At 43.6% G+C, this 16,363-nt stretch overlaps 1 protein-coding gene across 7 annotated transcripts in view; it reads right to left on the bottom strand.

The window, feature by feature from the left end:
- Positions 1-962: 962 nt before the first annotated feature.
- The window catches only part of Tead1 (TEA domain transcription factor 1), a 257,187-nt gene continuing 241,786 nt past the window's right edge, over positions 963-16,363 (bottom strand). For all 7 annotated transcript variants that reach the window (XM_008853496.3, XM_017803275.2, XM_029556285.1 and 4 more), the window contains 2 exons: positions 15,117-15,269; positions 963-8,758 (listed from right to left, as the gene is read on the bottom strand). In XM_008853496.3, the coding sequence (XP_008851718.2) occupies positions 8,645-8,758; positions 15,117-15,269 (267 nt within the window). In that variant the 3' untranslated portion in view covers positions 963-8,644. The remainder of the gene's footprint in view (positions 8,759-15,116; positions 15,270-16,363) is intronic.

Genomic DNA, 16,363 nt, shown 5'->3' with positions numbered 1-16,363 from the left:
AATTTAGAAAAAAAAAATTTTCTTTTTTTTTGTCTTTTTGAGACAGGGTCTCCTTGTAGCCCCAGCTGTCCCTGGAACTCACTATGTAGACCAGGCTGGCCTCTGCCTCCCAAGTGCTGGGATCAAAGGTGTGTGCCACCACGCCTGGCTCATAAATAAAATATTTTTAAAAATTAGTTTGAGTCAGAGTCTCATGTATCTCAGGCTGGACTTAAACTTACTATGTAACTGAGGATGAACTTGAGCTCCTGATTCTCCTGCCTCCAACCTCCCAAGTGCTGGGATTAAAGGCATGTAACACCATTACCCCCTTTATGCCATGCTGGGGATGGAACTCAGGGCTCTGTGTACTCTAAGCAAGGACTCTTATCAATTGAGCTACATCCCTAGCCCACTTTGGTTACCTTTAATAAAGTTCTTCAGACAGACAAGCAGAAGACTGACTGACTTGTGCTTTTTGTTTGTTTGGTCTTTTTGAATCAGAGTCAGGTGGTAGCCACAGCTGGCCTAGAACTCGCTATGCAGGCCAGGCTTCAATCTCAGAGAGATCAGCCTGCCTCTGCCTCCCATGTGCTGGAATTAATCGCATGCATCACCATGCCTGGCTTGACTTGTGGCCATTTTTAAGAAACCCTGTTAGATATACCTATGCTCCAACGATCAAGCCCCGTGGACACAATAGCTTCAACCCCCTTCCTGGTCCTTCATATTAACCCCTCACTATATATAGGACACACACTTTAGGGCAGATAAGCAGGTAAAGGTGCTTACTGCCAAGCCTGAGGACCCAAGTTCAATAGCCAAGACTCACATGATGGGGAGAACCAACTCCTAGGAGTTGTCCTCTAACGTCCATACCCACAGCTAGGGCTTGCGTGTGGTCCCCACCCGACAAAACAAATGTAACTTATGAAATAATGACACAGTTCATTAACAATACAACCTTTCGCAGAGGAGAGAGGTGACCCACACTTTCATTTTCTTTATTTTTCATTGATACCGTATGAATACAAAGTTTCTAGAAAGCTACAAAATGTCTACCACTTTATCAAGAAGGCATCAAAATGTGTCACTTTGCAAAGACATGAAAACACCTGCAGGAACTGACACAAAAATAGCATTTTTAGAGTGATGAAATAATTGCACTTAACTGTCATGGATATTAAAGTTATCACACATATGTACCGCGAAAGCTAGAATACATTTTTTGTACAAAGCACTTTATAAAAAAATTCTCTGCACACAAACCCTATAATTTTCATATAACTATCATACTAAAGATAATTCACTTTAAAGCCGACACTTAGAACATCTTTAAACAAAGTGGTACCAGTACCTAAACACAAACATTAACAAACACAAGAACACTGTGCTGCCAGGAGGTCTACCCAAACGCTTTCTCAAAGTTTCTGCAGAGTTAAGAAAATGTGTGAATGAGCCACCCCACCCCCTTTTCCGCCAGTCTTCCCCCACAGGAACCCAGAGGTGGGCTCCAGCCCAGTCCCAGCAGCAGTACAGTATCAAAGGAACCACTTACGTCACAAGTCCGTTCTATACAAGTTACACGAGACAACAGACCATGAGAACCCAGTAAGTCGATTAGAACGTGAACGAACATGTGGCAAAACTCAATTTACATAAAATTTGAGCATATCAAAGAAGTAAAGGCTATTCGGGTTTTTTTTAATGTTACAAAAAGATGTTTTTGTTGTTATTTTTCAGGCACGTACTGTTTTTTCCTTGTCTGCAGTCATAAACCCATTGAAAAGGCCTGGAGAGTCACTCTTTCAAGGAGGTAACAGGGAGATGCACATCTTTTTTTTTTTTTAAAGGAAGTACAGATAGTATCTAATTTATACAGTGAAACTGAATCACAAAAAACAATTAATGCCAAAACAAAATCCAAAAAGAAAACTGAGGGCAGGTTTCCCACTGATGGATGTGTGGATTCTGCCTGTCTCTCCGAAAAGAGGGAAGTGGAGCGAGTCCATGATGGAGCTGACAAAGTCAGGCCTAGCAAGGACATGAGTGGGATCTGACCCCAGGTGAGGGGTGAGGGAAGGGGACAGAAATGCTGTTTGCATCTACAGTGATGTAGTGTGGGATACAAGTGACTCAATGCAAATTCACAGAGAAAACAGGTCAGGGCTTAGGAAGGAGAATAAATACAAATGCTTTATCCTAATCAGTGATGCTTGAATTCAGTGAAACTACCTTTTGCAATGCAGCAAATTTTAAATACAAAACCTTCATTCTTAAAGGTATAAGCAAAGGGTTTACGAGAGAAAACCATGGTCATGTGAGACAGCCACAGTCAGAAAGAGATGCAAGAAGACACATCTGACTAATGTCTTCCAAGTTGTGGTGCATTCCCAACAGGGAGGAATCTAAAACCTCAAACAGCTAACTACCAGTGCTGAGTCATTGTCCTTGTCATTTGATAGTTTTTGTTTTATTTTTAAACAGAACTTTTATACACACAACTTGGGGTGGATACAAATCACTTCTGAAATTTCAGAGCCTAAAGAGCCTATTTGTTAGACACCAGGTAGAAACAGAGAGAACTTCTGTAGTAAAAATTTAGAGGCTAACTTTCAAAGTTGTCTGATGTTATTTTTATACCAGCAAAGGGAGAAAAAAACAAAACAAAAAAACCCACCTTTTTTCCTGGCTTCTTTTTGGCTTTTTTTTTTCTTCTGTCTCTACCTCTTGGTTCTTCTAACTCCTGCTCTTTACTGGTATCAGTTTTTCCCAATGTACAAAGGTTTCGCTCTAAGCTGACACAGACTTTAAAGAGGTGGCCCTCTAAGGGCTGGAACATTCTTTGAAGATGCCGAACATGGTGCTCTTTGGAAGTCTCTCGTGACACATTCAAATGTAACACTCAAGAGCCAGCAAGTTGGCTGTAAGAAGAATCTTCAATTGTAACGATCCTAACCTTTTTTAATTTTTCCTGCACTGTCATCTCAATCTGAGGCTTCCAACGATTGAATTGGTATCACTGTGTAAAACGGGTAAGTGCACACTGTCGTCTGAACGGACAAGAAAGTCTCCAGAGACTGGATTCGAACACAAGAAGGCAAAAGCCGCATACTGCCCACTGGCCGGGATTCTGTTGCTCGCGGGTAGGCTCCTTCCCAGGGATGCAGGGCTGGGTGATGAGTTGACACGACATGCCGGGGGTCAGCACACAGACACAACAGTCTGCGAGGTCACCCTGCCGCAGGTGAGTGTGGTGGGGTCCCCAGTGGCAGACTTGCGGCAGGCGGGGCCCACGTGGTGCTCTCTGAATGGAGGCCTGTGGCTGATTATCATCCCAGTTACCAAAGGCATTACGGTGATCTCAAAATATTTTTGGTCTCTCTACAAGTCGTCGTTATTATAGCGGCACTTTTCTAAGCTGGAATCTCAAGCCAAAGGCACTTTCATGTTGGAGCGCAGAAGATTCACAAATAGCTAAGTATTTGGTCATGAATTTAAAAAGGCATCGATGAAAAGTACAATTCGCTTTTCATGGTAAACCGAGTTGCAAACTTTAGTTTTGGTATGGAGATATATTTGAGAATGTGGTCAAAGAACTGACTTGGGTTCCATTTCAGATTTTTTTTTTTTTAACCAAGTTTCCTAGAGAGCTAGATTTAAAAATGGGCACTCAGAACGAAAAAGAGAACCATTTTGGCCGGTCCTGCTGTGGACTCGGGGTCCACTGGTAAATGGACACCGACGCAGGTGTGGGCAAAGGCTGGCGGCGACTAAGGTATTGCTAAGGCACTGCTTCACCGGACACTTTGGCAGCTGTGAATTGAAAACTCTCTTAAAAAAAAGTAACAGTAGAAAGAGAAACGCTCCCAGCTTACGAAAGGGCTCACGGTTCCGAGGCAGCCTTTTGCACCCTATGACAACGACGACAAGGCGTCTCCAAGATTTAAGGCTTTTCAGAAATACACGTCAGGGCTTAGCCACAGAAACATCAACATTAAGTCAGCAATGCACGCATCCTCCTTATGTCACAGGTGGGGACACCACCAGTTAGTTCTCCCCTTCCTTAGGACAGGCGTAGTATACCAGAGCATACACAAAATCATACAAATTTATAGGTCCCTGGTTTAGAAAATTGACTGTCACATGACTGTAATCATTTACAGTTTTAGAAAAACAATGGCTAACGCCACCACGTTACTGAAGCCTAATGAAGATTTGGGGTTAAAAGTCCTCTGGGAACTTTTAACACCAAGGGCTATGTTTTGGCTGGTGTGTGGGCAGGACACTTTGCTGCTGGGATGGTTGGCAAGTAGAATTTGACTCAGAGTCTGTGGCTGGTGAACTGTCCTCCAAAAAAGCAGAAAGGCTCAGCAGTCTCTGTACCTGCTTCTGGTCCCCGAGGATGGCTACAGCTCGAGGACAGGCACTTGTCATACTAGGTGATGCTGGGCTTCTGCACGGGGCTCTGAACTGACCCTATCCATCATTCTTAGGGATCACATAAGCATAGAGCACCAAGGGAAGATGGCCTCCACTGTGGGGAGGTCGAGGATGAATGAGAAGCCCCGACCCTTGTTCTGTCACTAGTCAGTTGTGGGGCTTTGGGTCAAGCACCTCATCCCCTCAAGATGAAAGGAAATGGAGTGTGCTTTCTTTTAGTTCAAGAGTGAACGACTCCATGAGTCCCCTTCGGGAACAGATCCCTGCCCTGTCCACAAAGAAGTTCAACAGATTCCACCAACAGCATGGACCACAAAACAGAAAGGAGAAGCGAGTCAGAGGAAATAAACTAAAAGTCAAAGGTTTGATGAGGAGACCCAGGTACTTCTGAGAAAGAACCAAAACTGTGGGATTAAAAAAAAAAAAAAAAACTTAGTAAAGGCTAATGCCGAATCAGCCGATTTCAAGGAGGGTGACAATTAGCTGTCTCCAACTCCCCCAGGGATGAGCAAAAGGGCAGACACAGAGAGATGGCTGGGAAACAGAAGTCTCAAAACAGGAGGAAACATGGATGTGGTGGATGACTGATGCCTACCTGCTTCTTTTGACCTAAAAAAAGGCTCCTAGGAGAGCAGCTTTTACAGGGTCCAATGGAAGAGAAAATAGTCACCAATATGCCAATGTGACCAATGAAGGAAAGGGCAACCAAAAATTTTCAGCTGAGGTTGAACCTGGCACCCCTCAGGACATTTGGTCATTCATGAGGGCACTGAATTGTGATAAGTGTGGAAGAGGCCAGACAATTAGCTGGTTCAAAATGTCCCTAGTGTCAAAATGGACAAAGCCTGGGCTAGTGTCATCTTTACTCTGAGTCCCAGGTCATGTTCTGAACAAGCACTGATTTGACTTTAGGTCTCTCCCTACAATGGCCATGAATGCCAACAAAACATAGCCCTCACTGGCCCCTGCCAGGGGAAAGCTGGTCTCACTGCAGAAGTCTCTAGAGACCTGTCCTGGAGAGTCACTGGGAGACAGAGAGCACCAGGAGAGAGGTTAGGAACAGGGCTCAGGGGCTCAGCAAGGGCTTCCTTTACAGGAAGCTGAGAAGGGGGAGATGAGCCAAGTAGGAGGATGGATCAGAGAGAGATGGGACTGGATGCTAAGATACAAATCCCACCAGAGGGTCTAGTTTGGAAAACAAAACAAGAAATCCAAAAGTTTGGGATAACTAGATCACTGCTGCTTAAGGCAGAGAAATGATAGAAGATTTAACACTTTTATAATCAAGGAGGTGGAAGATCAAAAGACTCAAAGGCTGGGGAGAGCTGGTGCAAAACAGTGTCTTTTGGACAGGACAGAACAGGACAGGACAGGACAGGACAGGACCACTGCATTCGTGAACTCACAGCAGCTATGGCTGTCTACACAAGATCAAGCCAGTCAACATTCTAGTATGGGGATTTGAGGGGGATGGGACACGAGGCCCCATCCCAAACTGAGGAGCTATTTGACAACTAATGGGAGAGAGAGTTGGTTTTCTCTAAGGGTGTGACCCTCTTATTCCAACTATGCTCCAGTGGATGGCCCTACCTCCATGAGTACTTGGGCAGCATAAATTGGTCTTGGTGTTTTTTGAAGAAGACATGAAGTTGGGAGGGGGGGTAGAAATGGGAGAAGTTAAGGGGGTGGTGAATAAGATCAAAATACATTGCATGAAATTCTTACAAAATAAAAGTACTGTATTTTAAAATATTATAGCTGTTTTAAAAGCAAAAAGTAAGCCTGGAAGTCTTTCCTATCTCCCTCCACAGCCCACCTGAAAGGTATGTGGGAGGACATGGGTGGTGACAGAGCAGAGGACCCAGCCTGAACCAGGGAGGTGGGCCAGCTAGGGTGCATGCAGCCAACCCCTGCCCTCTGGCTGCCACTTGGGAAATACACTCCCCAGAGCCCTCTTGGTGGCACAGAAGAGCAGTTCCACTCCTGGGTGGGAACACAGCAGACCTCTCTCCTCATTCTGAATCTGCCTGGCTCTTAACCATAGGAGATCATTTGTACCCATCCATATAGGCCTGATCTCAGGGGAGTGAGGGATCCCTCCAGAGAAGATGAAAGGAACTAGAGCCAAAGAAAATATCCCTAAGAGGAGTTTCCAACAGAGTAACTATAAATGTCATGAGAGATGCTTAAATACTTGTCTGAAGATCAGACAGAGGGGTGGAAACCCAGGGCACTCCTTCCTTTGAGGATTGGCTTAGAGCCAGGGAACAAGGGTAGTTTGTTTTGAAGAGTACACTGCCCCACCAGGTTTCACAAGGGAGATGCACTTCTAGTGAGAGGTCTCCCATTCTGTTCTGCTCTGGTTTTCCCAGGGACTGGCAAGTATCTGGGAAAAGACAGACTCATTCTAGTGTGGTTTTTTTGGCCACAAGCCAGTCAAACCCACCGGGTGTATAGTGCTGAACACTATACAAGCAGGAACTGGGGCAAAAAAAAAGGTGTGTAAGTCACCTGGGTATGACAGAAGTAGGATTTTACTTTATAGTCTTGGAGCAAAAAAACTGCCACATTTTATAACTTACAAAAGTTATTTCATGTTCTATTGTGTTCACATATTCTTAAAAGTTATATAAAAAAAAATACCTCCTTTTCCTCTGGGAAGCTGAGGGGTAATTCTTCTTCCCTCCTCAATGAAGAAGCACTTACAGAAATAACCCAAGACATGAGGTCACATCAGACCAACTCTGCTGGGCAATGCTTTAGAATACTGGGATTATAAAATTGAAATCACTCTTGGTAACAGAACTTTCTGAATGTGGGAGCCTGCTTGAAAAGAATAGACAGAAAATTCTTGAACACAAGTTGACTGAGTGCCTTGTGGCTTACAGAACAAGCAAAGAAATAGTTGTCTTTATAGAGAGAATATATTCATGTCCACAATGCACACTGAGATCTAGAGACATAAGCACTTAGCACACTGACAGGGAGCATGTTCAGAGTTGAAGGTCCACATGTACATGCAGTACACATGTACACACACACACACATACACACACACAGAGAGCTACAAACATGGCAGCTTCCTACACATGTTGGCATGTTGGATCCACAGGTGGTGAGGGTACTTGTGACATTCTGGGGAACAGAGATGCTGAGCCTGAAGAGCCTTTTCCTTGTCTGGTTGATGATGATTTTCTCCCAGCCACAGGACTCTCTATACTTTGCAACTCACAGGGCAGAGTTAGTGCCAATCAAAAAATTTTGCTATTAATTTCAGTGGTTCAAATATTAACTCATCTTGATAAAAAAATTTGGTTGACTATATAAAATATAACCGCACACACAAGACTATGAACACTGTAAGCTTAGATTTTTTTCAGTATTTAACTACTTATTGCAAAAGGGCCATCTTTTCTTTCTTCATTAAATAATTATCACATTAGTACAATACAATTTTACATTTTTAAATATACTATATATGTTAAGGATAAGAGGTGAAGTTTTCTTCCTTTGTAATACCTGTTTCAATAGTTTAATGAATTAGGAGATTAGTTTTAACCTTGAAAAGAAAAAGTACAAATTTGTCTCATTAGGGTATTTCTACCAAGTATTTCTTAAGGCTATAGTTTAACATTTGGTTTCAAAAAGAAAGAAAGGTTTCATTTAAAAAATAATTTAGTGAAATTACACTCTTTCATAACTTCCACCCTAATTAGTTACAAAGATTAAAGAATCTTAGTTTCTGTGTGCTAATGTACACTTATATTTAAAGATTAATTTTACTTGTATCTTAAAACAAGAATTTTATGTTGGGAAAAAAGAGAAACTAAATACATGTGTATAAAGGCGGTCAATGTCCCACGGCCAAGCTCTGTCTCAGTGTTTTCTCCCACAATAAGAAACAAGTCTGGGGGGGCTTAGGCTATTCAAATTCACCTTTCCCAAGGAGTTGTGGGCTGCAGATCTGAGGAACACATAGAAACAACTCGATTTCTCTTTTTACAACTGTACCAAAACTTCACAGCTACAATGATGGGTATGAACACATGGAAAAAAAATGACTTCACTCAAACAGGATTTAGAAAAGTTGGGGCGTGACCTTAGGGCCAGGACACCACCCTGTGTGGTGAGGTTTACAGTCAGTCGTTCGATAATGGAGAGAGTGTGTGTGTGCACATAGGTGTGTGTATATACAGATATCTATATATATAAATAACCATGTTCAGTCCTTTACAAGCCTGTAAATATGATGCTGTGCTCCATGTTCACTATTTGAAACTTCAAATACACAGGCCATGCAGAGCAGAGTTTCTTGCGTATCCCTGTTTGTTACCACCTGTTTAAGAGAGAGAGGAAAAAAAGGTATATACATATCACAGCACATGGATGAGAACATGGTCTAACTGGGCCAAGAGAACAATGGTTTCATTAGAGAGAAGCAGTCTTAATCTGATGGGTGGATTTGAGTTCGCTCTGTATCCTCTAACACGTTCAGGAAATGACAGGTCCCACTAGAACCCCACCTAGCATGGCATCTTGTGACAGGTCCCACTAGAACCCCACCTAACATGGTACTACATGGAAAGAAGACTCTATAGACAGGTCTTACCCATCACATGCATCTAAGAGGTTACCTCAAGAACTCAAGAGGTTACCTCAAGGTGTCCTTTGTGTTAAGGGATGATTTCTGGACCCTCCAGGGAATGTTCAATAATAATACAGCCCAGCAGGACAGTCACCTGCCTTAAGTTATTCTCACCTATCTCAAGTTTTTATCTTATTTTTAATTGACAAATAATAATTCTACTTGTTTCTCAGGTATGTGATGTTAGGATCCACCATCAAATGGTCAAAGCAAACTAATGACCAGTCTTCATCTCATCCTTATTTCTCTGTGGTTAAGAACATTTGAAATCTTTTTCCTGTCTTATGTTTAAATTTGTGCTAAATTCTGTTATGGACAAGCTCAATGGGCACCTTGCTCAGTATGCCACATTAACTAAAAGGACCTTGACATAGACAGAATTCATCCGAAGTGAGGCCTTGGACTGTATCTCTCAGTGTATTAGGAAACACACATCCTTTCTCTTGTGAGTCACGTCTCCTGAATCCCTCTCCCTCACACCCATGGCCTTAGCCTCCTTCGGATTCAAGCTCTGGCTTCTCTTCCTTACTCTGGTCTCAGTCCCCCAGGCCATCTCAGAAGGAACTTCTCAAGGCAAATCTAATCAAACTTACCTCATCAAAACACTTCAACGACTCTGTGACTTTTGTGTTCAAAAACGTTTTGAACTTGACCGCCTAGTCTAGCTTGTCTAAGACCCAATTTCCCCATGCAACAGACTGTGTCACCCACTTAAGTTTCACTTGCCTTCAAGGCATCCAACTTTACAGACCCTAACTAACGAATAAAGTCTCATTGTGCTTCTGATTTTTCTCTAGAGAGTTGTGTGACTCATAGATATTTGTGTGTTTTTCTTCTAAAATCTGCCAGCAATTTAGAATCCACTGAACGAATGAAAAGTCAGTGGCCATCATACACTGAGTGCTCAGTACTATTTACACAGACTGTCTCACAGAACACCACAAATCTGAGTGAAGGCTACCATTCCTGCTGACAGAGATAGGGTTGGGGTGCTAATGTGCTCTAATCAGTTCAAAGTTGTCTATTCACCAAGCAGGTCTTCCCCAACCTCAAAATCTAGGTCCTATAATCTCAGTACCATGTCCCTCTGCCAGATACTGGCTACCATTTTACTTTCCATTCATTTACTGCTGACAGGATGACTGCCTGCCTCTTTCACCAGACCCCGGGACGGCTGCTCCGCCTGTCCAGATGATCTCAGCGTTCCCAGCACCTGACATCCACAAAATGTACCCTTGCTTGGTAAGTCTGAAAAATGTCGCTTTTCAACTTAAACACCATCTTTGCCATCCTTGATGATCCCCCACCTCTCTTTGGACTTCCACGGTACCTGGTCCAGAAATACCCAATAACTTTCAAGACCCTATATCATGATCTAGCTACCACCCACTTTGACTCAATGAGCCATGAGTTACTATGGCACAAGCGTTGTGTGGTATTGGTATGGCTTTCCAGCAGCCAATACATGGGTTAGCTCAGAGAGTGAAAACATTCTCACTGGTCACCCCAGAGGTGGAGGGTACAGACTTATCTGTTTGTGCTGGATAGCTTTAGTGTCAACTTAACACACCTGGGTTGACAGAGCCTCAATAGGGGAACTGCCTTCATTGGACTGGCCTGTGGCCATGTCCATGGGGCACCGTCTTGATCGCTGAGTGGTGTGGGAGGGCCCAGCTCACTATGGGTGGTGCCATCCCTGGGCAGGTGGGCCTGTGTTGCATAAGAAAGCAGGCTGAGCAAGGGCCAGAGGAGCAAGCCAGTAAGCAGCATTCCTCCATGGCCTGTGCTCCAGCTCCTATCTCCAGGTTCCTGCCCTGAGTTCCTACCTTGGACTCCCTGATGAACTGTGACCCAGGAGATGTAAGCCAAATAAACCCTTTCCTCCCTAAGTTGGTACTGGTCAGAGTATTTTGTCATAGCAATGAAGAAACAAACTAGGACACTGTTTATTAATGGATGCAGACGTGGAGGTCTGAAGACTAAATGGCTTGGTCATAAAGGAGAGCTGAATCCTCAACTCAAGCTTTCTGGTTTCATGACCAAATATTCTGCAAAGCCTCTTACTGACTCACGTCATAATCTATGTCAATCACCATGATCTTGAGTAGGCCTAGTATTCCTTAACCATAAAAATGTTGGGGCTGGAGAGATGGCTCAGTGGTTAAGAGCACTAGCTGCTCTTACAGAGAACCCAGCTTCAATTCCCAGCACCCACATGGCAGCTAACAACCGTTCATAACTCCAGTTCTGGGGGAATCCAATGCCTTCTTCTGACCTCCCCAGGCACTGCATGACACAGGTACCACATGCAGGTGACACATTCATACACATAAAAATAATAAATATTTTAAAAAGGATGTTATGGCTTACAGTGAGAAATTTAGAATAAAACATTTACAATGGGTTTATGTACCTAGCATAGTGCTTGGAGCCATTCAGACCCACCCACCTTCTTGCAAACTTTGTCTTCTTTTTGTTGGTGCTGAGGACTGAACCCAGGGACCCATGTATGGTAGGCAAATAGTCTACCACTGAGCTACATCCCCAGGGATCTTTTCATTTTTATTCTGAGGCAAGTTCATACTAAGTTTCACTGGCCTTGAACTCTCTGTAGCCCAGCAGGCCTTGAATGAACATCTTCCTGCTTCAGTTTTCTGAGTAGCTAGGATAATAGGCCTGTGGCACCAGGTCCAGCTTCTTAGAAACTTCCTGTGTAAGAATGTACCCAGCTGAGGCTTCATGACTGAGATTTAAAAGGGAAAAAAGCATGTGACCTCAGAAGATACCAGGCGTACCTGGCCCATGGTTCAGCTGTGACTTTCTCAGCTCTGTACATGGCCATCACTTACTTCCTGGCACAACTCAATGCAATCGGATTAGATGACCCCAGCAGTCATCACCCCATCAGCCATCACGGTTTTTTAACTGGCCTGGATGACCCAGCTTTATACCCAAAGTACTTGGGAAAGTGTCTTCAACCTTACCGAGCAGCTGCCAACAAGAGCCAAGTGTAGTTTCTCTTGTTCATCAAACAGATGGTTTTGTTTTCAGAATCTAGGAGTTCAATTCCAGTTTTTCTAAGGCTATATTATTTCTAGCAGAGTGTCTCTCAGGGTCTCTCACTAAGACCAGAGCACATCAATTAGGCTTCACTGACTGACCAATGAGCTCTAGGCATCTTCCTGTCTTTGCCTCCTCAGTGCTGGGAATACACACACACTCCCATGCCCAGCTTTTTACATGGCTGTGGGTCCTCATGCTTGCTCAGCAAGCCCTTTACTGACTGAGCTGTCTCCACAGCTGCTGCGCCTGGTCTTAAATATCAGGAGGGAAATTTCAAAGCCTGGAACTTGCTCCCTGTCACTCCCCTTGCTGCAAACTGATAACCTTCTATCAAAAGACCACTAGAGAAAAGGATATTAATGAACAACTACTGAAGAGGCACTCCAAATCTTGCCCTAGATCACCAATTACTAAATTTCAGATGCACACAGGTACATCTGAGACTGGACTGAGACTCTCTAGAATAAATGAAACTAGGATTTCCCAGCTGCGTGCTGATCCTGTGTTGAACTCAGACTCCAGTCCATGAGCAGTGGCTCCTTGTTCTGGCTGTGTCATATGACTACCTGGATAGCTTTCAAAATAAACAAATGAGCTGAGAGATGGCTTGGTGGTTAAGAACACTGGCTGCTCTTGAAGAGGACCCAGATTCAAATCCCAGCACCACATGATGGTTAACAATCATCTGTAACTTCAGTTCCAGGGGATCCAATGCCCTCTTCTGACCTCCACAGGCACTGCATGACGGGGGTGCACTTACACACATGCAGGCATAAGACTCATACACATAAAATAATGAATAAAATTTAAAAAAGAAAAAGAAACAAAACATGGAATGGTAGGCCCCCAACCGTAAGACTTTTGAAAACCTTCCTGAATGAATTTAGTATGTGAAAAGTTACATTTTAAAATCTGACTTTTTTACAGTGGTATATGGGAGCTGACTTCTGCCAGATTATTAAAGTTATTGTTAAATTACCAAGGAATTAAATGAGCTAGGCAACCACTGGCAACTTGAAATTGCCTATGGAGGGCAGATTTACACCAGGGAAATGGGCAAAAGGTTAGTGTTTGCTGTATTTTGGGTGTGCAAGAGATGTATGGATATGCATGCTATGTGGAGGTCAGAGGGCAACTTGATGGGGTCAGTTCTCTCCTTCCACCTCAATGGGTCCTGGGGACTAAACTCAGGTCAACAGGCTAGTGCACCAAATGCCTTGACCTGCTGAGTGGACGCCTTTACCACCTTGCTGGTCTTTATTTATTTGAGTTAGGGTCTCACTATATAGTCCATCCTGGCCTCAATCTCCTAATTCTCCTGCCTCTGTCTCCCAAGTACTGGGATTACAGTGTGTATTACCACACAGAACTTAAATCATGTTTTCTTGAACAGGAAGGGGCATAGGTAGAAAACATGAAACAAAACAGTACATCTGACTGAGGATCAGTGTCCCAAGGGAACCAAAACCAGGCACAGAATTCCTGTTGTGAACACTCAGCTCCTCATTCCAGTAACACAGTAAGGTGGCCTTCAGAGGGCCTTTGCCATTCCTTCCAGAAAAACCCTCCACTGAGTTTTATTTTGGCATTTTGCCCACAGTGTGATTAAGAAATGTTATTTTCTTACAAAATGAGCCTTACAAAGTCCATTACTGCACATTTTATAAGCACTTTTGGAGGACAATGCTGTTCCTCATAATGTTCCCAAACCCAAAGCCTCCAGGAGAACTGGTTTCAAAGTAGGAAAGGAAAATGTGCACAGCGGCACTTCCCAGGATGCATGGGGAAGGCCAGAGTATTTCCCCCTCTCTCAGCTGCCTGTACCTCAGCCACTGGATGGAGGCCATGTCCATCCATCTTCCCTGTATCCTTTTCTACCTGTTATTCTATTTGGACCTATGAGCCCTACTTTCTTTTCAGAGTGTGTAGCTGTGTGTCATGTTCATGTGCGTGCAGGTGCACATGTGTGCGTGTGAAGGTCAAAGCTCAACCTTGGCTATCATTCCATAGGCATTGGCCACTCATTAAATTTATTTTCATTTATTTTTCTATGTCTATGAGTGTTTTGCTTGCATGTATGTAAGTGCCCCATCTACATACGATGCTCGAGGAGGCCTCAGATCCCCTGAAACTAGAGTTATGGACAAGTGTTAGCTTCCATGTTGATGCTGGGAACCAAGCCTGGTCCTCTGCAAGAGCAGTCAGTGCTCTTAACCACTGAGCCATCTCCCAGCCCCCATCTTGTCCATTGAGACCGGACAGCTCACTGGCCTGGAACTTGCCAAGGAGGCTTGGCTGACTCACCAGCAAGTGAAGCCCCAGGATCTGAATGTCTCTGCCTCCTGGGACCGCAACTGTGTGCCACCACCAATTTTTATGTGAGCTCTGGGGGTCAAACTCAGGTCCTCAAGCATTTAACTGACTGAGCCATCTCCCCAGCCCTACTTTCCTATTTTAATAGCATGCTACTCCACACAAAACCTTGCCAAGCATCCATTAAACAAGCCAGGTAACCCGAAGTACAGTATTACCAACTCAGCTCTGTACCATTCATTAATCTGTGTAGCACAGACCCAACTTTGGCTAAATTGGAATAATCTGTGGGATTTAAGGAAAAAATATGGCTGCACCCTACTCTCAAGAGCCTGATGGTAATGATCAACCAAGGGATCAAGACTTGTAAAAGTTCTTTAAATCGTCTCTCAACTCCATAGCCAGAGTGGAGAACCCCATCATCATTTTTATCACTCATCGAATTTCTGTTTTGTGAAGTCAAGAAACGCCAGACAGGTGGACCCCTTCTCTTCTAGACCAACCCAGGCCCAAATACAGCCCAAGTTTGTTGGTTGGATCTATAATTCAACTGCTGTCTGAACACCCAACAGACAAGTCTGCTGGGCTGAAGCCTCGGTGCCTTCCCGCCATCCTTCCTTACTGTCTGTATCAAGTTCAGCTCAGACCCTGCCAAAACAGGAAAGACCATTACCAATAAAATTGTGAAGTTTTCCAAAACACTATTCATCATGTATTTCTCTGGTAAGTGTTTGAGCTTGTGGATGAAGTTGATCATATATTCACACATTGGCGAGCGGTTTATTCGGTATACAAATCGACCATTCTCAAATCTTGCATACTCCGTCTGTGAGGAAAGAAAGGATCTGAGCCTTTATACACTTCAAACAATAAGAAACCAAGATATTTCCTCTAAAAGCACTTACCTTTTCAACATGAACCATCTGTTATTTATGTATGTCTAATTATATATACATAATTAAAAAGAAATCCTATCTCCAAACTTACTGCCATACACAGAAACTATTGTTTTTCCCGAAGTTCAGAAAAATGTTGGAAAGGTGACAGTTTTAAAGTATTTGATAGGTTCTTTCAGCTCATACACACAAACTATTGTGTTTTTCGAAGTGTAGAAAAATGTTGTAAAGATGTCAGTTTTATAGTATTTGATAGGTTCTTTCAGCGAAGACATGTGTGTGTGTGTGTGTGTGTGTGTGTGTGTGTGTGTGTGTGTGTGTATGTGTGTGTGTGTGTAAGTACTCCCTAAGAACAGAGTGCAGCAAGTTAGAATTCTTCAAAGAGCACAAAGAAATGCCTCTTACCATGATAATGCTTCATGGGCCACCAGCCAGGTGCAGCTAGCTAATCCACTTTAAGAAAAACTAGTTGGATGCCCGACACTGATCATGAGCTCTAGGATAGATGGATGGATGGATGGACGGATGGACGAACAGGTGGGCAGAAAGGACAGGTAATGCAGCTGGCTGGTTTATCCACTTTGAGAAAAACTGGTTATCTTTCACTAATCATGGATGGATGGATGGATGGATGGATGGATGGATGGATGGATGGATGGATGGACCAGACTGAAGGACAGATGGAGAAACAGACAGACACAGAGGTGGGTAAAGAGGAAGAGGAGGAAAGGAGAGAGGGGTGGCAGATGTACATATAGTCTGAAAGCTCCACACACTCAGAAATAAAAAGCACACTCAGATCACTTTGGGTGAAAATCAGAAAGAAAATTACAAGCTATCAAAAATGAATGAGAAGGGCTAGAGAGCTGGCTCACAGTTACGAGCACTTATTGCTCTTCCAGAGGACCAGAGTTCAGCTCCCAGCACCCAAGGCAGGTGGCTGACAACAGCCTTTGACTCCAACTCTGGCATCTGTTGGGCGCCTGCACACATATGGCATAAAGTCATGAAGACACGAACATAC

This window comes from Nannospalax galili, unplaced genomic scaffold (assembly GCF_000622305.1).
Source record: "Nannospalax galili isolate Female #2095 unplaced genomic scaffold, S.galili_v1.0 scaffold44, whole genome shotgun sequence".
In the NCBI taxonomy this organism is placed as follows: domain Eukaryota; kingdom Metazoa; phylum Chordata; class Mammalia; order Rodentia; family Spalacidae; genus Nannospalax; species Nannospalax galili.
Note: the sequence above shows the minus strand (reverse complement) of the source record. Positions and strands in the feature narration are given on the sequence as shown.